This window comes from Labrus bergylta, chromosome 15 (genome assembly GCF_963930695.1).
Source record: "Labrus bergylta chromosome 15, fLabBer1.1, whole genome shotgun sequence".
NCBI classification, from domain to species: Eukaryota; Metazoa; Chordata; class Actinopteri; order Labriformes; family Labridae; genus Labrus; species Labrus bergylta.
Window position 1 is genome coordinate 24,845,808 of NC_089209.1, and position 24,670 is coordinate 24,870,477.

The following is a 24,670-nucleotide window of genomic DNA, read 5'->3' on the forward strand; positions in this document are numbered from 1 at the left end:
TGAGGAGGGGCAGCGAGGAGGAGGAGGAGGTGGAGGGGGGGCTTAAAGGGGAACTAATGAACCCATGTGTCCGCCCTCTCTCCACACACTGAGGTAACAGGCAGGAGGTGAACGTTACAATCTACAGTCACATGACTTTACTATCCCTCCACAGTCAAAGAACTATTCTCCCCCCGTTATTTATGTTTTAATTGTTGGGCTTTTTATTCCTTTATTTCAGAAACAGTACAGTCAGTGGCGATTCTAGAGTCAGGGCCCAAAGCACAAATCCATCACACAGATAACTCCTCTGCATTCTGTTTAATTTCATTGACAAACTTTGGTTTTCATAGCAAAAATGCATGCAATGTTTAGCATGGTATGGAGAGATGATGCCCCCCTTAGGGAGGTTTCCTACAGTCATTGCAAAAAGTGCACATTTTGAGAAACAGCAGGTGTATAGGGCGCACTCACACCTAGGTGAAGTTGTCCCGTACGGTGCTGAAGCACGATTGCCCCCCGCTGACCTGCACTCACACTGCTCCAGGACTAACCGGGCCTGAGCACGGTTACCTCTTGTTCACAATGTCAAAATACAACACATGAATGGTTTTACATAATTATGAAGAGTGCTTAGTTTACAAGACAGGAGGACTCGAGAAAAAAAAAAACGGTGAAGTCCAGTCCCGCAAATTGGAAAGCATCACAGTGAACATGACAGCTACTTTACTGACTTAGTGTCTTATATACAGTCATGTTAGTCAGATACAGACAGAACACTCTGGGATTTCTCCATAAAGAAGGCTGTCCATGTTCAGTGCCTGTGCATAAGGAAGTGTACCGAGCTTGAGTACGGATCGGAGCACTCACACTAGTCAAACGAACTGGACTTTAGGTGTAATTTAGGCACCGTACGGATTGAGGATTACCTGCCTTGCATGTTGATAAGCAGCGCCTCTGAATCAATGGATAGTCAGAAATCCAGGAGAGAGAGAGAGTGGGAAATTACATGCAGGAAAAAATCCACAGGTTAGATTTGAACCCATGCAGCACGCTCAGAGGCGTCCGTACATAGGGTGGACAAACTAACCACCAGGCTAATGGCACCGCTGCAAAGTGTGTAGCCAGCTGAATATATAGCTGACTACTTGTTGATACAACTGTAAGCATTTTACCATGTGTTAGTGTTTTTCTCAGGTGGGGTGCCAAGTGGGATTTTGTTAATTTGTCTGTGTTTGTACTTGATATTCTCCAGAACATGTTCTTAACTCATAGAGAGACGTGTGAAAAAAAAAGCTTCATCCCTTGAGGTGTTTTCTTCCCCCCCCCCTCAGGGCTTCCGTAGATTTCCCAGAGTGTTTAAAGTGCAAAACCTTCAGTTTGATTCTGCTTTCAAAGAACTTAAACAAAAAAAAAAGAGAGAGAGACTCGTTCATAAGAAAACTGTAGAACATTTTATTCATAGACAGTACTTCAACACTGGAACACAGAATTGAACTTTCCCTGTGTTTTTTTTTAAGGAAACTAAGACCACAAATGCTTCCAACATAAGGCAAATGTGCATGTCAGATGTTCCATGTCAGATGAGAAAAGAAGAGTACAATCACAACAGCTGTATGCATAAAAACACCTGCACACACAGCACGAGTCAGACCTCACGTTGGATGACCTATCCCACATACATGCTGAGCTGAACGCAGCTTCTTATCGCAGTATTCTCTGTTTATCTGTGGGATGATGGTCATCGTAAAGGAACACTTTGACGTTTGGTAAATCCACTCGTTTGTCGCCGGAGAAAAAGGCTGATGTCAGACTCACCTAGCGTGGTTAGCGTCGTGTTAGCTCTGGGAGGTTTAGCCTCACTCAGGACTAAGAATGAAAAGTAAGGAACCATCAAGCAAACTAGCCAGACAGACGCTCTAAAAGTAGTTTTTGTATCTTATATTTAGTATTTAGAGTTAAATATAACAAACACCAGTAAGGCGCTGTGTCTGTATTCATAGTTTGCCATGACGTGCCAGATGCGTTCTGTCGGCGCCACAGTTTTGCTCCATTAGACGGAGCGCTCCCTGACCCCCAAAGGGTCAGTTTCTGGAAAAAACTCTACATGTTACAGCTTTAAAGGGAGCTACGGTGCTCATTTCTGTGATAAAAAGCCCATTTTTAAAATGAAATGGTTTGTAGTTAAGATGCAGCCCATGAGCTAAATGGAGTAGTGGAGTCCTCAGTGTAACATTCCCAATAAGGAGCCATCATCTTGGTGGCCATTCTTCGTTTTAAGACAATCGATCCATTAGTATTATGCATCTAGAAGTTGAAGTTTTGGTGCTGAGGCTAGCATTAGCATTAGCTATGGTTCATCCTTGTAGTGCTTAGCTCGGCCATAAAAACGTCTCAGATTCACAGAATAGCCACACATTAATCTGGTGTGATGTGGCAGCAGCAACAAACGTACTCGGATTTATCCAAAATGTAGTGTTCCTTAAATATTATGGCATAACCTGTCAATGCACACCGACCAAATAACCATTCAGAAGTCGGTTAAAGCAGATCTCAGTCTGGTACTGCATCATGAATGAACGCACATTTTTACACACTCACTCAAACAGCACATGTCACTGTTGCACCGAAAGAAATAATACAGAGAACACCTAGCATAGTCTTCTTCATCCATTATTATCAATATTATTATTATTATTATTATTATTATTATTAAGTGTTTCCCAAAGTAGTGTTTTTTTTTTTCAGACAGCAAACACAAAGTACAACATTGTGCCAGTTCTTTAGCAACAATGACCTGAAGATCGACCACCTCCACGAAACAGACACGAGGGGAACATTAGACCTCAGAGGAGTTTCAGCTCTTTAAACATGTGCTCTATTTTTTACATTATATTTATGGATCTAAAGGACTGACAGTAATAAAAAGGTTTGAAGTGGGTTGGCAGCCTGAAAACTAGAGCCCGACCGATAAATCGGCCAGCCGATAATATCGGCCAATATTAGCATATCAAGTGACTATCGGTATCGGCTCATTTTACCTGATTACTCGTCATATTACTCGATTTATTCACCAGTCAAATAGCATTTCATTTGAGTTTCATTGTTTATCGCTAGCAGTTCTCTTTCACCAGCAGAGGGCGCTATCTGATGAAGCGGTGATGAACGTTCATGCACAGTTACTTACCATTTGAGTTACCATTTTGTCGTCATTCTTTTCCACAAGAGTTTGATAGCTGCATTTCAGGTATCAACACAAATTTGTATATATATACAGTATATGTTCTCTACAGATCGAAGATAGATCTAAGAAATAAGTGCAGATATCACAAACCACTGCACCGACAAGAACAGCTGTTGCCAAAACCTGCAAATGTTTCTGCTCTCTTTTTTTCCCTTCTTGAACATGGATCAAAGAAAGATATCGGCCAATATATCAGTATCAGATTATTTCTCTACCTAAGATCGATATTGGCCCCATAAATCACATATCGGTCGGGCCCGACTTAAAGGTCCCATATTATGCTTTTTCTGGTTTTATATGCTCTTAATGTGTTTTCCATGTGTACTGTGCATGTTTAGGCACATCTATGTGCAAAAATTCAAAGTCTGTGGAAACGCGGCTTCTCCTACGTCCTCCTGTTAGTTGTAGCATTAGCTGCATGTAAGGCTCGGTTCTAGCCCCCCTCGATAAAAATGTGTCAGTCCGACGTCATTGTCAGTGTGAGATCACTGATCTAAGCCCATTGGCTCGTTGTGGCAAGCCCTGCAGCTCATGTTGAAATTTCCGAGACACGTGCTGAGCAACTAACCAATAACGACAGAGCAAATCAGCAGACCAATCAGAGCAGACTTGGCCCACGTGTGGTCTAACAGTGTGGGCTCAACAGATTGTAGCTGACGGACTCAGAGCGTAGAGGGAGCAAGGAGGAGCAGTACATGAAAACAGACACTTTTTTCGGACTTTATCTATTGTGAACGTACAAAAGTAGATACATAGATTAAATATAAGAACCCCAAAAAGGGCAGAATATGGGCTCTTTAAAACATGTTGTAACAGCTACAACATGAACGTAGCTTGGGAGCTTGTTTTAACCACTGACAGGCTCAAAGTGTTCTTAAATGTGTCTGGTGAAATGACAAAAAAGGATACCCTAAGAGAGAGATCCTTTTGTTAAGGGGATAAAGTCGTTTAAACAAGAAACAGCAGCTTTGTCGTTTTACCTTTAAACTACATTTAACGGTCAACTCCTGCACGCTGTCCTATTGGAAATGTTTCGGTACCAGACCTTCATCAGGCAAACAGTTCGTTAAAATTGGCAAGACAGTAAAGGAAGCATCAGTGGCTTTGTCAATCATCACTTATAGGCCTACATGTGTGGTGGTGACTGTGTCTGCAGAGACTCTGTCCTCTGACTGGATTTTACTGTTTTAGTTTGTTCTGGTTGACTCAGGACGTTTCTGGACTGGGAGCTGGTGTGTTTCCTCCAGCCAATGACAGCGCACAGGTGAGTTCAGCAGTAGATGAAGCTCATTCCAAAACAAGGATGAACCTTGTGTTGGCTCCGTGTCTGCGAAAGCCAACAAGGTTTCCTTTCTGTTTGACGACAGCTGTCAAACCGTTAGCTTGTGCTGCGTGCGGTAGCTTGCAGTGTAGGTACAAGCAGTAAACTTGCGCACCACGTGCTGCAGGGAGGGTGTGTTTCTGGAGGTGATGAGCCCAGGAGGAGGGCTCCAGTTTGAATGTTGTGTTTACAAGCTACAGACTCCACCTTTAACAAATAGTTTGCCTGATGAAGGTCTGGGACTATAGCCTCTGTACACAGGGCGCATGAATATTCGCTAGGCTATTAGCGCCCCAAGTGGGCATATAAAGGTCAGAATATTTTCCCTTAAAGATTATGTGGCAGCTGTTACAGCCTGCCTCGAGGATTTGAGCTGAATCATCTTCTGAACACAAGTCTAAAATACTGGACTGTCCCTTTAAACCTCACATGAAGGTCACCGTAAAGCAAACAGTAAAACCATTTTTTTAAAAAGAAGACTTTAGGATGACAGTGTGATACAGATAAATACGGACACAACGATACCACAGGGACCTTCAGGGACAAACACTGTGGCCTTCTGGGTAAGTTTGTGAGGTAATCCCTTCAGGGGTCAAAGAAATGTTCACTCTATTAGAAGGACCATTGAAATAATTAAGAGGCCTCACACATGAAACAATAAATCACTACATTTCCTATTATTACTGTTTGAACACACACACACACACACACACACACACACACACACTTCCACACACACTTGTTGTATTTCCACATGTACGGTACACTGACTAAACCACGAAACAACGTTCAGATGTAGGCGTTATGACAGAGAGATACTGTGGCGTACATTCACATGGTTTTATCTGAACGGGTGATGAGTGGACGCTTCCTGTGCTCCACGGATGGCGGGCGGGTCAGGTGACAAACTACAGGCAAAAATGGAGGCACATTCCTCTCCTGAGGCAGAGGGGTAAGGGAGGACTTCCTACTTTATTTTTATTATTATTTTTTTTACGACAGGCTCTCGCACCTCTTCAGCAGAGAATCGGGGGGCCGGGGGTAGTAGCCGGTGGTGCAGGGCTTGTTGGGAGAAAACCTGGGGAACTTGTAATCCAGAGGGAGATCTGAAGAGAGTCAAAGAATCAAACAGGGAAAGTGAAATTAAAGTTATCCAGAACATGTGCAGGCCACATTAACTTTAGACTCACTGCAGCCACAGAAAAGAAAGAAGCATTTTATCATCTTTATCTTCCCTCCTCTCAGTTTTAAACCAAAACTTTTGATGCTGCTTGTAAAAATGTGCAGCAGCGACTGTATTTCTTAAAGAAGGTGAACAGGTTTAAGATGTGCAATCATGTCTTAATGACTTTGTTTGATCTGTGTTTTATGGAGCAGATTGTTGAGGTCGCAACCCCCAAAAATGTGGGTGCCAGAGACTGAAGACCCCCACTGTCCCTGGAGATGGTTAAAGGAAGAATGTGCGATATTATACACATAAATATATCAGAAATCTAGTATGTCCTGTGTAAATGTCTCTCTGTGTCATGACTGTCTACAATGAGTGAGAAGCTTGAGTCCCTCCAGCTGTGTTGTTGTTAGAGCTGTGTTTATATGAAAGGGATGGCCTTGTGTATAAAGCTGTTTTAGTCAAGGACGAGACTGCTTGATTGGACGTACGCGTCTTTAGATCACGGTCATTCTGTGTCAATTCATGTGCAAAGTGAAGCTACTAGCTAACTAAAGAGCGCTAACATTAGCCTGCTAACACAACAATAAAGGACACAGACGATCATCTCAAGCAAAGGAGAATTTTGTCTTGTCTTGCGAATACGAGTGGAGAGCGGTTTGAGATGTGTCTCTGGAGGAGAGTGGAGGCTTCAGAATAGCGGTTGTGTGGCCAAACAGCAGTTTATTGTAGTTTCATGCTGGTGCTCAAGGGCGATATCTACTGGATCAAAAAGTTGCACATTCTTCCTTTAAGGTACACAACGTAATATAACACAAAAGAATACAACAGAAGTTATTCTGATTTGCAATGTATTAGTTCAAGGATAATCACAAAGTTAAAGTTGATCAGGTAGGTGAGGGGCAATTTAAAACAGCAGTAAGAAGAAGACGATATGCCTGCACACTCGCTGAATGCCACAACAACTTCATTGAATCACAATGTTATGACCAGAGGTAGGCTGACAGGCTCTGTGATCGAAGGTGTGGTGAAACATTCAGAAACACCCAGAGGTGAAACACATCTATTGAAATACTCTGACTCTCCAAAATTTTTTTTTATGGATCATCAAGTTGCTGTGGCATTTCAAAATTGAGCAGGCAAAATAAGATTAGGGCCCACATATAACAACAGTTGATTCTACATTTGATTTTATAAATCATTTATCATCATTACCCTCTGAAAGTGTTTGAAAAAGTATTTCATCATTCTTCTTCTCTGGAGACTTTTTGTATTTTGAAGTTTAAAGCAATAATATGTAGGGATTTGGTTTGGTGCACTTTGGCACCCACCGAAGGTCTCTGAGTGAAACTGCACTGTAGTAAGACAGACATGGTGGGGCGGTAGTGCAGAAACTTAAGACCCCTGTCCACTGACAAGGTACAATGATATTACCGGATTTGGAATTAGTATGTTTCTGTCTCTTTCAGCCAATTTTCACATAGTGGAAAATACAATCGTGAGTCCGTATATTGTGTTTTATTTTGAAATTGACTGGATGCTCTGTGCGTTTCTTTGTCTGACTTCCTGTCAGGGTGGCAGTGAACGGCAGCGTAGTGCATGGCACTGATGGACCGGGGCGAGCAAGGACTATGTGGAAATTTGTAACTCATTTGTTTCTGAAGTTTCAATACTTTTTCCACGTTATAAAAAATAATATAAACCACAATTTGACCCTGAGCATTGACTAGCGTGGCAGCAAACGGCGCCATAATGTGCTCAGCTCAGCCATTGTATCAGAGACAGGTTAACTGGCTGGTGCCTTAAAGCGGTACACACTTCTCATGTGAGAACCGCGCCCACTGACAAACTTACTTAGTTATTTGAACACCCACCCCCTTGCTCCCTATCCCTCTTCCTGCATCTTATCAGATCTCTCCCCCTATCCTTTTCCAAGCCCGGCGCAGTCTAGGCCTGTGAAGGCTGTTTCGTCATGAGCCGGGGATCCAGCCGAAGATTTCTGTCTTTTAATAAGGCAGTTTTTTCTTACCACTGTAACTTTTGTTGCTTTGCTAAAGTGCTCATGATGGATAGGCCGGATCTTTGTAAAATAGCAATAAGTAAGGTCTTTGACCTGCTTTTTGTAACATAACAATAAGTAAGGTCTTTTACCTGCTCTTTGTAACATAACAATAAGTAAGGTCTTTTACCTGCTCTTTGTAACATAACAATAAGTAAGGTCTTTTACCTGCTTTTTGTAAAGTGTCTTGAGATAACACTTATTATGAGTTGACGCTATACAAATAAAAATTGAATTAAAATTGAATTGAAAATTAGTTCTATATGAAGGCGATCGGGGTGATCTGTGGAAAGGAATGGACGCTGTTCTCCCTCGTTGGAGGTTGTTGTACCAAATTAGAAATAATTTCTTGGGTGGAAAAGTTACATATTGTTGCTTTAAAGCATGTGTTCAGTGCTTTTTAGTTTCTACCCTGGCTTATCTGCTTCTTTCTCTCTCTGACAAACCTCTACGGATGTGTCACACTTTCCACAGTTTGAACTGGTATACTGGCCTTCCTCCACATACCTGCTATGTGCTCCACACTGGGGATGGCCATGGCGCTGTATTTGTGAATGCAGTGGCCGCACCAGGTCAGCTTCTGGCTCTCCTCGTCCCCTCCTCCACTTTTATGTACGTCAACAAAGTAGGAGCCCCACTGCTCGGAGGCGGCAGACGGTGCCTTCATACCCTGCTCCTGTTCAAACAGTCGACACAGAAACCAAATTATGTAAGCGTGTGTGAAGATTCATTTTTCAGACGTGTGCTGACAGGATAAATGGAGAAGTCTACTCTGCCCTGTGCTTTGGGAAACAAAGCCCGACTTCAAACTGGCTGCAACCCAAAGCAGCTTCAAGGCGTTTTATGACTCCAAACTTGAATCATTTTCTTGAGAAATCCCCCGCTCTCTTACTCATAATCACTCATTAAACATCGAAACATTTTTACAGGCAGAGAGAACACACGAGCAGCCACCATTGCAACAACAGGATGTGTGGTTTAAAGAACGATTTGGTAAGATTAAAACCCCACAAACCAAAAATGATAAGTGGGTTTGCGAAATTGCTGCTAAAGTTATCAGGAACTGTTTAAAGAGGGAGAGGAGTAAAATGTCTGTGATCATCATGTTTTCATGGAGATTTGAGCCAAATGTGTTTCTAAAAAAAATCAAGTTTGAAGGAACCAAAAAAAGCAGAACAAAGAAGGACTGCCTGAGGGAAATAAAGTTCAGCATGTTGAAGCAGAAACCTCTGACATAATCCAACACAGATGATCAAACTCTCCTCTGAACATATTAAAGAGCCTGCAGCGAAATAAACTGCTTAGCTGTCTTTCTACCTATCAGGAGAGCCTCCTCTGCTGAATGAACTGCATGCATGAAAATGATCACAGTGCACCATCAGATTGGATAATTTTAGATGATACTGATAAATGAAAATAGAACAAAGGAAGAGGAAGTCATCTTCGTTATTTTAGACAGAATCTCTTGATCGTTGTCGGTTCTTTTTCCGGCTCGACTTGCTGATGAAGCAGCTCCAACACGATGTGGCTGATATCAGCTTGTGTGTTTCTGCTGTCCTTAGCTTCATAAATCAATCACTTATGAACAAAACTCTGTGTCAAAGAAAAAAACATGGCCAAAGCTGTCACCGATTGGTTCGTGGTTTTCTGCTTTTCAGTTCAGAGTTCAAATCTTTGGTTAGCGAGAGGTGACCATGTTTATACGAGGGGGAAAAGCTGGAGAGAGAGGGTTAATCAAATATAAAATAATGACCTGTGCTTTGTCATCTTTTCTACCCTAACGGGGATGAGGAAACTAGAAATCGAGAGGAAAACGGTGTTCATTCAGGTCATGAATTAAACGCACAGTATGTAAATCCCACCACCAGGGGGCGATCAAAACAATAACAACAGATGACTTTTAGACTGGCGGGAAAACTTCATCCCTTAGTCTAACATTTTTTGGAAAAAACTTTGAGTCATATTTGAAAATAAGAATCTGGTTATGACTTGATATTTGTTACAAAAATACTTCATAACCCTAACCCGTCAAATAACAAGAGTAGCCCAACAGTTGACTGATTGTTTGTTAAAGATCCCATATTCTCCTCATGTTCACCTTTCATGTTGCCACTCTGTGAAACCTGTAGACCAGCTTTGAATAATTTGAAGCTCAACAACAACCTTCTTATTTATCTCAAACTGACGTCAGTAAAAACTTCAGTCCTTTGTTTGTTTCAGCTGCTGTCTCTTTAAGGCCCCCCTCCCAACGTGCCCACTTTCTTCTTATTGGTCAGCTCCCTGGAAGCCTCCCGGGGCTTGCAGAATGCTGCAGGGCTGCCAGAGGAGAGAGTCCATTTTTCGAGGTTTCAACGGCTTATTGAAGCTTGAAGTCATCTGGAAAAATGTCATATTGAGGAACTTATCGCATGATTCGCAGAACAAAGCGTTTAGCGCCCCCTGCAGACTTATCCTGGGTTTACTACAACATACGTCTACCTCATGATGTGAAACATTGCCCATGTTTAGTATGAGCATCCAGCATTGTAACACTTTTAAAAAACGTGATCAGCATGATAGGCCAACTTTAAAGACTTAACATCACTAAACATTATAAATATAGTTTTGATAACGAATACCAGTATCTTAGCTTCTGTATGTATTTACTTACAGCTCACTATGATATGGATACCAAATGTTTTATAACTCAATATTCAGTGATCAGTTAAGAAGGATAATTCAGATGACAGGACTTCTGCTCCCGGCTCCTTTTCTGACTTGTGACTCAGACGACTCACACGCCCACACATTCTTTAGAAATAGTCCAACTGAAAGATGAGCCGTAATTTAAACTACTGTCTGTGTTGGTTTATGATACTTATGGACGTTTCTTTTTCACCCAGGTTTATGTGAGTGCCTGTCTGATAAGATTCATATTTACCATTTAAAAACCAAATTTCCAGTGGCTTCACGATCACTAAGCTAAGGGTAAGAAGTAGAGGCCCACAGAATTGGGGGTGGGGGTTGAGTATTGGAAGCTGGAGCTGAGGTTGGGTGGACTGCTAAACGGAAACAGCTGCTTCAGTAAACTTACCTCAAACTTGCCCTTTTTCTCCAGAGGCTCCACTTGGGCCTCGTTAGACATGGCCGCGTCGCTCTTCTGGACGCCCTCCCCCTCCATTTCCTCCACGACCATCACTGTCTCCCACTTCCCAAAGCTGCTGGCGGGGAACATGTCCGACCTCATGCTGTCTCCAAAATACACCACCTGCAGGGGCGTGGGAGAAAAAGAGGTGACAGAGAGGACAACTTGGTTACTTTTAAGAGCGACACTAAGGTTTAAGTGCTGCGGTAAAGAAGCTCTTAAGCTGAATTCTTCTCTTAGCAGAAGTCAAAGTCACCTGGCAGATATCTTATGGACCCCCAGGGGAAACTAGACCAGACACGACCAGTCTGCAAAAATCATCACAAACTCTTTGACCATCACGTCTCTTTTGTCCTCCACGTCTGGAAAGAAAAGCAAGCCGGGGCAGGCTTTACTGAGATACATTCCAGTACTGAAGTGCAGGCACCCGCGATTTAAAGCTTTAAATCCCATTTTAACAGAATCTTTTTTTGGTTCATTTCCAAAAAAAGAGGAAATGAAGTGAGGAGCTTAAAATGAGAAGACCCAGAAGTCAGCTGACAGTCTTCTGCGAACCGGAAAAGCAAGCCAGTTCATAGACGCATATGATCGGAAAACAAGTGATTCCTGGAACAGGAGAGTATGTTTTATTAGATATAAAAGGGCTATATCATAAAATGTCAATGGTATGGTTTGTTTTGAAGCTTGAATCATCGGACTATAAAATAAGTCATGTAGATAAAGTCTTTCTGATTGTTAATATATAAGGAACTCTTCTAGCATTTTTTCTGGTGATTGCTGGATTGGAAAACCAAAACAATAAGATAAAATAGGCTTAAAAACTCACTTAAGCTGAGGAAAGGTCATTCTTAAAAAATATCTGGAGGGGTGATCACATAAAACCACTCAGCATTCGTAGCCATTTGAAGTTTTGCAACTCAAAGAAATAAAAGCTAATTGCAGCTTTAAAAGAGCAATCTGTAAGAAGTGTTGCAGCGATGGAAGCGGACAAGAGAAGTGGTTCAGATAGAAGTGATTGTACCCGACCTGAAAAGCCTCTGCATGTTTCTAATAAGCTCCACGAGCAGAAACGTGCTCAAACTAGGATCAATGTTGGAGATGATTTTGAAAAATGGAGAGAGGTTAGAACACAGAAAGGTTTACAGACCCATGCAGAGCTGGATAAACACTGAAGCTTCAGTGTCCACATCATGGCAACCTCAGGAGGTATGGTGAGACAGCTCTTGCCAATGTTTAGAATTTGGACTGCAGCACCCATTTTAAACACTAGGCGTCAGAGTTACATATCGCCCCTTTAAGTTAAAGAAATGTTAACTGAGTACCGTTAAATCTGGAGTGTAAATTGCGCCTGTATATAAGATATAGTCTGTGTTTGGGGCGAGGAAAAAATGGTTGAACTGTCTTCCTGTGTGATGATTTCTATGGTGTTCAGCAAAGTCTCCAAAGTGAACTTTCCGTGTAGCTTTGTAGTCCTTTTCGTAACATCTGTTTTCACCATGTGGAGTTTGCACTCCTGCTAGCTTCACGTATGGTTATAAACTCTCAGCCCGAACTGACAGTACCAAAGCACAATCACCTGAAGTCTTTATGATATATTTGACTCAGAAAAAGTAAATGCAATGTGCCCTATGTAAACCCCTCTTAGCATCACAAACAAAGATGACACACCCCTGCTTGTGAGGTCTAACCAAATCAAACCTCTGTACAGGAGTCAGAAGTCCATGAAGAGGATGTAAGACATTCTAGAAGCCACATCTCGTCCCTCCTCCTCCTCACAGATCTGTGCTGTGTCTCAGGTCAGGTCTGTTCTTTCACATGTAAACAAACAGTCAGGCTAATCGAGGCTGCTGCGAGCCAGGCCTGTGAGGAGGAGGGCTGTAGGGAATCACATTTCTTCCAGACTTTCCCAGAACTTCCCACAGCTGGTCTTCAGACCCCGAAAAAGCCCTGCACCTCTCATTGCAGCCCGGGTCATGGGATCACTATAATAAATATTTACAGAGGCCAAAGATTCCAACGTATTACAGAAGGGAGTCACTGTGGATGACTGACTGAGCACCATGAGGTGAATCACACTGAAGGATACGGTGAAAAATCAGCACGGCAGAGGCTGCTCTTACCTCCAAACACATCCACACAGATGACACTGTTTACAAGCTTTCTACTTTATTCTGGTATCATGTTTATAGACTGTTAATATTATTGGACAAAGCCTGAGTGATGTCACCCGACTTTTACTGCAGGGGGCTTTTAAAATGCTGTCTCAGCCTAACTTCCTGTCAACCTAACGACAGGCTGAGAGCTGGATCTGAGGCGGGTTTTAAGCGTCTTGACAAACAGCTACACTGCACCCTCCCAACAATCAGATCAGCTACGCGCCTTATAGTGAATTACGCTTATCCTTCATAAAATCAAAACGGATGAGTTACAGTGTGTGCCGATGGAGACATAAGCTAATCCGACCTATTTCGTTATTTGAACCAGGCTGTAAACTTGTTAATTTCTGCTGTAAAAACTGGCTCTTTTTGAATGGGTGTGTATGTGACTTCTGTGACTCCTCTGCAGCCAGCATCAAGTGGACACTCGACAAACTGCAGGATTTTTCCACATCTGCTTCATATTTCAACACCCGAGGTTGCAGCCTGTTTCTGCTATGTGAAAGAGCTGCTTATGCTAGCATGGGGCTAGAAAAGTTTTATGATTTCAAAATTTCCTAAACAGGGTTCCAAGGGTTGGATCCCCTAACTCTTCCCAAAATTCATAAAGTTATAGCATGACGTTATTGTTAGACAAAAAAAGACACGGTGGAAGACTCTAGATTGATCCTGTTTGTCTACAGTTGATAGCAGTAGTGCACCCCATATGGCTGCAGTCAGCTGATGGAAATTGAGGAAATTATCAGTTAAATCAGACCTCATTAGGGTAAAACTGGTGTTTAAATTACCAGCCTAGGAGGCTTATATGATGAGTGCAATCCAATAACCAATCTAGAAAGTGCAGTTAAGTCACCATGCCAGCAGAGCCTGTAGCTAATCTAGTGGCTTACCAGAGCCCACTTACTATTAGCCTGATACCAAACTGGCTTCAGGCTTCAAGTAGCCTCAATCAGTCTCTTGTTACTCTTGATATATAAACCCTAAACCTGCTTCTTCCAAAGATTTCAACACAATGTGTGCTGTAGAGCTCGTCACTCATCAGTAAGTTAAAAACTAACTGCCAACATAGGGCCCCATTTGGCTACAACCTACCAATAAAACACCTATAAAAGAAAGCCAAATCAGCACTATCAGAACCTGACCTTGGTACCGCAGTAAGGTAGTAACAAGCCTCAGAGGCGATTACCTGCCAGGCCAGTCCCTCATCCAAAGGTTAGCGGGTTATACAGTTCATCAAAGCTCATTGCTTCCATTCGATTCCTGTCATGGTCTCTTGTCCACATTCTTGCTGTCAGAATTAGCTCACTGCGGCTTTAAGATGAAGTCTGTGGACCCCCGTCTCTTATCAGCCCATCACTCAGAGGAGCAGTTAAAGCTGAAGCCAGGTCCAGGTAAACAGAGCTGCAGGCATGCAGAGAGGCCTTAATGAGCCCATTGTGCTGCACGCTGTGTGGGGCCTGGAGCACTGGGAGGGCAAGGGGGTCGACGAGTCAGCCGGGCAAAACCCCACTTTGTCTTCTGGTCTCATATTCAATCCTGCACTGTTATATATCATTCTATAAGGTATGAAATGTTCTGCCAACAGAATGAGGTCATTACATCTGTTTTCAATGCAGTTAGGACCAAGCAGAGAGAGGCAGGTTTACCTTCTACAGTAAAAGACATGGCCTCAAAGTTATTCACAGAAGAAGCAAGTTACATATTGTCACGTCTTTCAATGTTTTGTCTTAGTTAAGAGAGTATAATTAATACTAGAAACAAGTAAATTAAGACGTGAGGGGTTTGGGGATCAAAATTACACTCTTAAACTTGTACAGTGTCTTGAAATAACATTTGTTATGAATTGGTGATACACAAATAAAGATTGATTAATTAATAAATCTCTTTCTTTTGCCTGCTCAACTTTTCAGAAAATGTGTGCTCAATGTGTGCCGTTTGGAGATTTTCCCTTCATGACATCACAAAGGGCATTAACCCCTCCCACAGGTGGGTGACACTCCCACAGCTAGGTGTTTGTTCTGCCCTCTGAGTCTGCCTTCTCACCGTAAACAATAGGACATGGAGAGAGAAAGTCCAAGCTGACCCAAGTCCTTCCAGAGAGGGGGCGTGGTCAGACACAGCTCATTTACATATTTAAAGGTACAGACACAGAAACAGCCTGTTCTGAGCAGGGCTGAAATAGAGGGGTTTATAGACATGATCAAATACAGGATCAGAGTGAATTTAGAATAAGAGACTTCACACACATGTTTTGTGGAGCTCTGAGACTTATTTAAACTGGTTGAAGAGGAGGAGAATATGTGACCTTTAAAAACATAACACTATGGTGCATTCATTTTATATGCACCACTAAAACTTATATACTTTCATCCTTAACACCTTAAACAATGACGCCTCTTCTGTTTGTATAACTCTGTTATATGTTCTTTAATGTGGAACTTTCTTTTGCTGCTGTCTTGACAAGGACTCCTTAGTCATATAGATTTTGTACCTCAGTAGGATGATTCCTTTAAGAATAAATGCACTAGGATTTGGTTTGAGTGAATCTGCTCTAAATCCAAACTCCTGTGTCACTCATAAAAACACCTGAGAATAATGACTGCTTCAAATATTCAGGCCTGTGTCTCCGTCTCAGCTCCTCTGTGACCCCGTCAGGTTCAGCCCTGTGCTGAGTGCATTGTAATCTTCCCTGAATGCCTCCATTCAGCCCACCTGCATTAAGTCCTGTCAGGTGAAAGTGGAGAGAAGTGAAAACACAGAGTGCCTCAGGTCACCCTGGTAGGAGTGTTTAAAGCAGCCATAAGTGCAGGTTGACACTGAATTCCACAGGAGCTTTCTCCACGTGGCGGGGGGAACAGAGGGGGCATTGAGCAGAGGGGGAGGAGGGATGATGTGGACGATGACGAGTACTGCTGGGTGGAGTTTGATCTCTGCCTGTGCCTGATCTGTTATGTAAGGTTTTTAACTCTTCTAAGTGTTACACTGATTTAAAATGTCACTGTTATCGGTGTCAGATGTTTAAACGGTCTGAAACCTCGGCATGTATTGAAGCTTTACCAAACGTATGGTACATCCAGTGATAAAGAAAGTTGATACGCTGCTCTGGCTAACACGCCAGTGGTGTGGAAGGTCAGAGAGGCCATCCAGACAAACAAACAAAACTTCTGCTGATACATTTTCACGTCTGTTGTCCTTTGTTAATAACTTAAGCATATTAGAAACATGTTTTTTTCCAACAAAATACTTAAAATTCTAAAAATGTGAGGAGAAGAAGTTTTCAATGGATAACATTTTTAAGTTCATTCTAAGGCTGTCGAATGATAAAAAAAAAATGTATTGCAATACATTTCTCTACATTTCAATAGTTTATTGTGATTAATCACATTTTTAAAAGCATGTTGGAAACTCCATTATTTCACATTTAAAATTGTGAGGCTTTGGCCGTCAGTTGCCTAGTGGTAAGTGAGCGTGCACCATGCACAGAGGCTGCAGTTTTCCAAGCGGATGGCCGGGTTCAAATCGAACCTGTGGCTCCTTACCAGCATGTCATTCCCCTCTCTCTCCCCCTGATTTTTCACTCCACTGTCCTATCTCTACATTAAGGTATAAAAAGCCCCAAAATAGAAACCTTTAAAAAAAATGGTTAGGCTTTTATTTTGAATGTTTGTTCTGTCTTTAGCTGAGAGTACTTACTTGATTTTTAAACTCAACCCTGCTTTTATTTTGAAATAAAGTAAGGACCTTCTGGTAGATCCCCCATTGGAGAGCTTTTGTTAATTTAACTTACCATCTGGTTGCAAATTAGGAAAAATGTCAAAAGACAAACATTTATATTTAAACATTCTACGGGGTAAGGCTATTTCAAGTGTCTGATCATTTGACAGAGAGGATCTTCTCAGAGAAGAGAGAGAGATCAAACAGCTGCTTTTGGGTTTACAAAACAGCTTCTTAGGCCCCGTGTCCACTTCGCGTTTTTTTTCTAAGCGCCAGTGTCTTTTTAAAATTGTTTCAATGTGTAGAGAGCGTTCGCAGCAACAGGCAACCGCCAGGAGAAATATACGATAAACAATAAACAATCTCAAATAAAAAACAAACAGTAAAAAGTAACGGAGCAGTGTCGGTCATACAGCGGCCATTGTCAACAGACTGTTGTCATGGAGACAGGAGGGACGTGCAGCGCTTTTATTCTCAGCGCACAAACGCTTTATGAAAGTTCTACCAAGCCTACAGCCAGCACTTTTCTGCCCGGAAAAAATGCTAGGTGGTCTCACTCTATTCCTGTTGGGATCCCGTCTGTTTACAGTTATCAGACATTTACAGTATTACAACTCAAAGGAGCACTTCTATATTTATGTTTGTTTAATCCGACAAACACGACTTCTCTTTGACGCGTCCCTCCTCTTTAGCTACCTCTGTGTGCTGTTTGAAAGATGTTCTCCAAAGATGAGGCTTTCCAGCGTGAGAAGGATCGCTCTTTCTCTCGTCGATTACAGTCTGCCAAGTAGCTTTCATTAAACTGTCTGAGGGGACTTTTTGTAGCTGGCTCGTATTCAGACTGCTGACGGCTCTGATGACTCAGCAATGTTTACACTCTACTATTCATTATGACCTTATTGTCTCTCGTATTTCTACCCTGTAGTGTCTGAGCCTGGTTTCTGCCTGGACGGTTTACTTCACATGTTTTTAAAGGAACTACAACATGTGGTGAGGATCAGTCAAAGTACTGAGTCTGTAAAATCCTTCAGTCTCTTGATCTTGTGTCCAGACATTTTTAATTGGGTTGCCCATCTGGGACACTAACTAAGGCCTGGCTCACACTGCAGGAGTTTTAAAATCCTTCCAGATTTTGAATTTGTAGCATCACACACATGAGGAGAATCTTAACAGATATTCTTCCCCATAATCTCAAACACGCTCACACTACAAGATATGAAAATCTTGGCACATCACAGACTGCAGTATTAAATTAAGATTATCGTGCCCGACGGAGGAACGCACCACCTAGGTGACCTGTGACATGACCTTAAATAAACTACGCAGGTGGCGGTTAAATGTGCTATTATAATGCTTTGTGCAGAGAGGAAAACACATTATCAAAGTTTTGGGTGGAGAAATGTCTGGGGAGACGCAGCTGTCTGTTCTTCAGTGCTCACCTGTGCCGGTTACCTCCTGCCGCCAGTCATCACTACTACACTCATTACTGTCCTCCCTCGTCTCTCTCTCTGTATTGTAGTCACACACAACTTCTGCCAGAAGCTTTCAAGACGTAATCGTCAAGATTTTAAAACATAAAACATGTTTGAAATAAATTGTCCCTGACAATTGCCGAGCAGATCGGGGACGTTTAGATTGGATCTTTATACCGCTCACACTCCAAGATAATCTGAGAAGGTTCGGTTCTGAGCAGCCTTGAGTTCTGCTCGGATCCTGCGATTGTCAGGAAGAAGGAATTGGACCTCAAATCGGCCTGATTATCCTGCAGTCTGAGTCAGGCTTTATGGTGGCACGACGTCTGTGGGCACGAAATCATTTCTTTCTTCTTTTTTACCAGTTCCATCCCCACAGATGATTTGTAAAAAAAACACTTGGCTGTGTGAAGCTGTGTCACAAGGGTCTTTAATTTCAATGTTTTTTTCTGTTTTAAAACTGGGGCTGTCAGCATTAACTAGTTAATCATGATCAATTAAGGTCTGAAATTCATGCAGTAAGTTTTTTTTAATCAAACATGTTATTTTTGTCCCTTTAGGCTCACCATAGATAGTGGTCCTCAGTGTCTCCCTGTAGTCTCAGTGATGTAAAAGAAGAACACTGCTGCATCTTTGAATGTCTCATTTCACTTTAACAATGCACTCACTAATTCTGTTAGTCAGCTACTCCTTATAACTTCTCGTCTCATTCAGTTTTATCTCCCCTTGGGGCTGACAAGGTGCGTGTGTTGTGGGTGTGTGTGTGGGAGTGTGTGATGCGTGCTGTGCATGCCACTACACTCTCTGACTATGTGGTGTGTGTGTGTGTGTTGGTGCCTGTGAAAGACATTTCATGTGCAATACATTGCTATTTGTTACATGTCCTTTACTTGCTGAATGATGTTTGATGTTCTTATATGATGTATTTGTTACCTGCCAAGGGACTGCAGATGTAAATTAGCCTCAGGCTAACTCTGGTGCAATGCATTAAATGGTTACATTTATGTTTTAATTGCACATGGTCCCTTACAAACAAAACAAAACAAAAACAAAAACAAAACAACCACTCAGACAGCTCAGCTGAAGAGTCCAAAGTAATATCCACCTCATGACATCACACATCACACATTGACCTTTGTTCCCGTTCCTTTGAGCTGTTTGACCTCAGTTTGTGATCCCTAACCACTTCCTGTTTCTGTGCTTAACGTCATGTCCTAACCTTCACTCAACCAGAAACTCCTTACTTTATTTCAAAATAAAAGCAGGGTGGAGTTCAAACAGGAAGTAAAGTAATCTCAGCTTAAGACAGCAAACAACTTCAAAATAAAAGCCTAGAAATTTGTATTTTTAAATTTGAAATAATGGAATTTCAAACATGCGATTAATCAGGATTAACTCTAGTATTTTAGTCATTAATTAAAATGTTAAAATGATTGACAGCCCTAGAATGAACTGAAATACTTGCAGTTGTTACTTAATATAACAGTTGCACAGGACCAAAGAAAAGGTGAATCAGTTCTCCACCATAGCAGAGAGTTATGAGGAGGACTTTGGTCTGTGCAGACAGAAGAATGAGCCTCATTGTATGTGCAGTAATAAGTTGGAGGGGAGCTGGCAGCGCTGCATGCTGGCACACAGCAGGCCTGTCCACATTCATGCCAAGGGCCACGTTCCTCTCTTCCATCACCGCAGTGTGAATCTCCCTGAGCTGATTTATCGTGAAGCCTTCATCTCTTTCAGCCTCTGCCAAGAACCTGATTTGGAGTAAACCTCAAAGCGAGCCTGAGATGTTGTTCAGCCAGAGAGGTCTGTCTGTTCGCTGTAGTAGAAAGTAACAAGGCGGCCCGCCTACCTTTGGCTCCGGTTTCCCCGTCATGGTCTTCAGCAGCTCGTGGAGGTGCGGCCAGTTTCCCTGCGAGTACCAGCCAGGTTTGTCCAGCGATGGCAGTCCCTCGCTCTCCTCCACGTCGTTCACTGGAGGAGACAGAATCAGACACCACAGTTTGACCAAGCAGCCAGCTGCTACATGACCGCACAGATTTGAGGCCTCCGGCAGTAAAACCACGTCAGCTAAAACCTCACCACACAGCTCAGCAGACGGCCCTCAGGAAAAACAGAAGAGCAGAGCAATACTGAGATTCATACAGACTGAGAGGCCGCTTTCAGATACTCTCACTGAAGCCCCTGACGTGAACGTCAGGGAAACATGTCTCTTTAAGTTACACAATTCTCCCTTCTCCTGACTCATCTCTGCTTTTTCTTGTGAATTTCTGAATAATTTCACCTCAGGGAGAGAGTCATTATTCATATAGTAACATGCAGTTTTAGCCAACGCAGACTGTGACTTTTAGTCATAGATTCACAAAATGAATGAAACAATAAGGGAAGACTAGACCCTGATGAGTTATACAAGGTAAGATACACTTTTATTGCTCCCCTATTGAAGGGGAATTTTACATCATGAAAGATAACTAGAATCAGCAAAAAGTTACCGTAAAGCTTCAAATAGAAGCCCAGTCTGATTTAATGCCAAGTCTCTTTTAATAGTCTGGTGTAGCTGCACGTCTGGACCAATGAAGGCAGCTCTCCATTAGGGCATGGTCACTGGTAATCTGTACCGTGCCTAAGCACACTTCACCCATCAAGTCCAGTTCATTTGACCAGTGTGACCGCTCCGTACACGGTACACTTCCTTGGCTTTGGCACATTTCAGAGAGGTGTGCTTCGGCACGGTACAGTTCATGCACGAGCACAAGCATGCGGGTAAACAACGTTGACAGCCTTCATTATGGAGAAGTCTGGAGTGTTCTGTCTGTATCTGACTAACATGACTCAAAGTAAAGACACAAAGTAGCTGTCATGTTCTCCGATGTGCAGACGCGGAGATGACAGCGCGTCCCTTTTTAAAAAAATGTTCTCGAGTCTGCCTGTTTTTAAACTGAGCAGGCTTCATAATAACGTAAAGCCATGCATGTGCTGTATTACAACGTTATGTACAAGAGGTAACCGTGCTTAGGCCTGGTTAGTCCTGGAGCAGTTTGACTGCATGTCGTGCAGGTCAGCGGGGGAATGGGGAGGGTGGGGTCAATCGTGCTTAATATCAAACATGTGTGATATAAATCAAGGATGTTCACATTGGAGCTTAAAACTCTCATTTCTCTTTCATAACTTTATTAAGACATTGCATTAGGTTGCACAAGTGCTGCAAACTACTCAGAGACGGTGTAAATATGGTGAAGTGGGTGACAGATGAAATACGTGCGTCAGCTGTGTGTTGATGCTATCAATCATAGTGAGCGTGTGAACAGAGAGACTGGACCCTAACATCAGAAAGTACTAATGTTCATATTTGACTGGATGCAAGATCTTTTCTCTTCCACTGACCAGACGGGGAACTCAATATCACTGCTCTAATGCAGAGTCCCTCAGTCATTATTGTATGCATTCATAGCTTTGCAGAACCAAGACTCCAAATGGACCTCTGAAACTCATGTGACGTCCTGCCCTCTGTCTGCATTTGTTGGGCTTCCTGGCTTGGCAGACAGTAGGCGGAGTCAGGAAGGCCATTAGTCCAACTGGGTACACCTGAGTCCATCAGGACTCTGCTTATAAGAGGCTTCCACTCTAATTTGTGTCTCTCATCTCTCTTCCTCTCAGGCCACCACCAGCTGGTTTGCTTTTGTTTGCACTTCACATCACTACACTCTATCCATACTATCCATACATTGAATTCATGACTGATGTACATAATTATGATTCTTTTAAGTTGAGGTTAAATAATAAATTGATTTCCTTTAAACCCAGGGATGGCTTTGAAACGTATCGGTACATTCCAATCATTGTTTTGAAACCTTTTGAAACATTTCAAAACCTCCTCGCTCAACATCGGCATCTACTGGCAGAAGCAGTCATTGCAGCCAATAATCATTGTTTGTGTTGAAGTGTTGAAGGCTCCCTTTTCCCTAACCCCCCCTAAATAGTTTTCATGCAGAAACAATCAAATCATCACTTATTTAGTTCTTGTACATTTCTTATAGTTCTCATAGTATGATGGTCCTATGCTTCTGTAAGCTTGTTGTACCATTAAATATTTGTATACATCTATCCTGTCAATACTCAAATTCCTTGTCTGTATAAACGGACTTGACTACTCCTATTATTCTGATCCTGAATAGTTCTTATTGCATTTCACTGTAATTGTACTTGTCAAAACAAGGTGGCATAAAGATTAATGTTCAGAAGCATTATTTTTTCTACGATTTTATTTAGAAATAATTATATCCTCCCCATTTTTGGGCTTAGCCGGCACCTCCGCTTCACCTGAAATGAAATTACAAGGTCAGACAAAAACTAAATAAACATGCTTGACCTCATCCTGGGAAATTAGATAAAATCACTCCCATGCCTTGGATTTGCCATTTCTATTTAAACCTTGTTTGTGTGATACTCTTCTTTTGTCACTTACTTTGAGCCAGTTTGTGACAAAAGGGGGCTCTACAGCCGTTTGGTTCTCGTCGTGCAACATAGTACATGTGTTCATTTGTTGTGCGTTTGTGATGATAAAGTAGATCCAGGATTTACTCTGTTAGTTTGTGAAACATGTGGGCTTATATGATCAATCAGATCTGATTGTTTAGGTTGAACTTGTTTGTTAAAGGTGTGCTTCATATGCACAGTGGCCTCTCTGGCCCAATGAGTAGATGTTGGGTGCTGTGTTGTTGTTTTCAAGTGATCTCCCTGGTTAGTGAGGGGTCAGCTGGCTGATTTATTCGTCCTTCCAACGGTTCACTCGTTTATTATTTTTGAGGTTATCCCAGGCGGAGACCAGTCCTCTGTTGGGGGTAGGCGTGTCAGGCCTCTTCACATGTCTGATGTTAAGTCTTTAAAGTCGCCTTGAGCCCGGCACGCCTCAGAAGTTAGTCAGGTTCAATTAAAGTAGGCAGGTACCAGGGAGAGTTGCTTTTTGATTACTGCACTCAGGAGCTTGCTTGTGCTGCTCACTTGTGGGAGATTTTGCAAGTTATGTCAGTTTTGATTAATTAAGTCTGTTTAATTTGCGTAACTTCAAACCTGTTGTTGTCTTGATTATGTTTTGTTTTCCACGTTGTCTAAAGTGCTTGTTTTTGGCCTTTATGTGGAAGGGGTTTTCATACATTAAATAGTTTGTTGGCTCTTCTTGTTTAGGTTTTAGAAAAGGAAGTATTTGTTTGGTGGTTGGGAAAGGAGGAGTAGCATTTGTCCCCGTTCTTCATTTGGTTTGAGTGGTATCTGATGCAATGACACTTATGAGACTATTGGTACTTTTTGTTTTTCAAATACATTTTCTGAAGCAAGAAATGTGGCAATAAATAATGCATTGTTTACGATAGTCTCTTTGCATGATCAAGAAACCGTTTGAAGTGTAGTTACAGTGACTGGTTACTCTGGATGTTAAGCGCTGCAACATAAGGTCTGGCAGTTTTGGGTAAAAGGCGCTGGAGCTCATGCTCATTGAGTTTGATTGTTGGGATGAGCTTTGTTTGTGTGACATGGTCCTCTTTGTGTCGTAGGACACTTTGGTGCTTTTGGATAGATTGACCTTGTTTTGGTCAAGTGTCTTTAATTCCAGTTCTGTTTGGATTGTGGAAACTGGAGTTTTGTAAAGGCAAGTGATTGTGAACGTTTGTCTAGCTGCAGATCATTTGGTTGGACATTTGAAAGACTTGCTGGGAGAAGCTAATTCATTGAAACATCTTAAAATTAGTTTTGGTCAAATTCAAATCTGTCTGTATACTGACCATAAAGTCCTAAGTGTTCCATGTTTCGAAGAAAAAATACAAAAATACAAATAGAACACACCGCGGAGACCACAGTCAACGGCCAAACAACCATGGACGTTCTGCGCACACGCGAGAGGTAATTCCAAGAAGGGGAGACCGGAAGAGGACGAGGAAGAACGTGGATAAATAAACCGTTGTGATACGAGAAGATAATTTTCTCACTGCTGTTGCTCAACACGCGTAATATTGGAGACTTCTAATGGAGAATAATGTCTGATAAAAAGTTGAAAATGGCGCTGGCAGCCCTTCGTCTTTTGTTAGTGAAACAAGAATAGAAGAGGCGCTCCCGTTTTTCTTCCCGTGCACTGGCTCTCCTGTTTCGTTTAGCTGAACAGTCAATCAGGGAGATCCCTACCCCCAACTGTGCCGGTGACGGCTCCTCAGATTCAACGTGTAGAGTCGGCCAAAAAAAGACCAACTGGGGCTGATGTGGAGCCGACCGGTACCAACGGAGCTGGACACACCGCTAAGACAAAGGGGGCGATCGCTCACCGACAGACCAACGTCCGACGGTCTCCTTGGTGTGTCAGAGCCTCTACAGGTAACTGCTCCTCTGGACAGAAGGGGGGTGGGGGGTCTTTAAGTTGACCAGGCGGTGTTTTTACGAGTCGCAG

General features: G+C 42.4%; 1 protein-coding gene across 1 annotated transcript in view; it reads right to left on the reverse strand.

Moving 5' to 3' along the window:
• Window positions 1-1,410: 1,410 nt before the first annotated feature.
• Window positions 1,411-24,670, reverse strand: part of nt5dc1 (5'-nucleotidase domain containing 1) — a 69,101-nt gene continuing 45,841 nt past the window's right edge. Inside the window, exons 9-12 of the mRNA XM_020636680.3 lie at window positions 20,090-20,211; window positions 10,845-11,018; window positions 8,279-8,447; window positions 1,411-5,650 (exon numbers count right to left, since the gene is read on the reverse strand). Coding sequence (XP_020492336.1) covers window positions 5,538-5,650; window positions 8,279-8,447; window positions 10,845-11,018; window positions 20,090-20,211 — 578 coding nt within the window. The 3' untranslated portion in view covers window positions 1,411-5,537. The remainder of the gene's footprint in view (window positions 5,651-8,278; window positions 8,448-10,844; window positions 11,019-20,089; window positions 20,212-24,670) is intronic.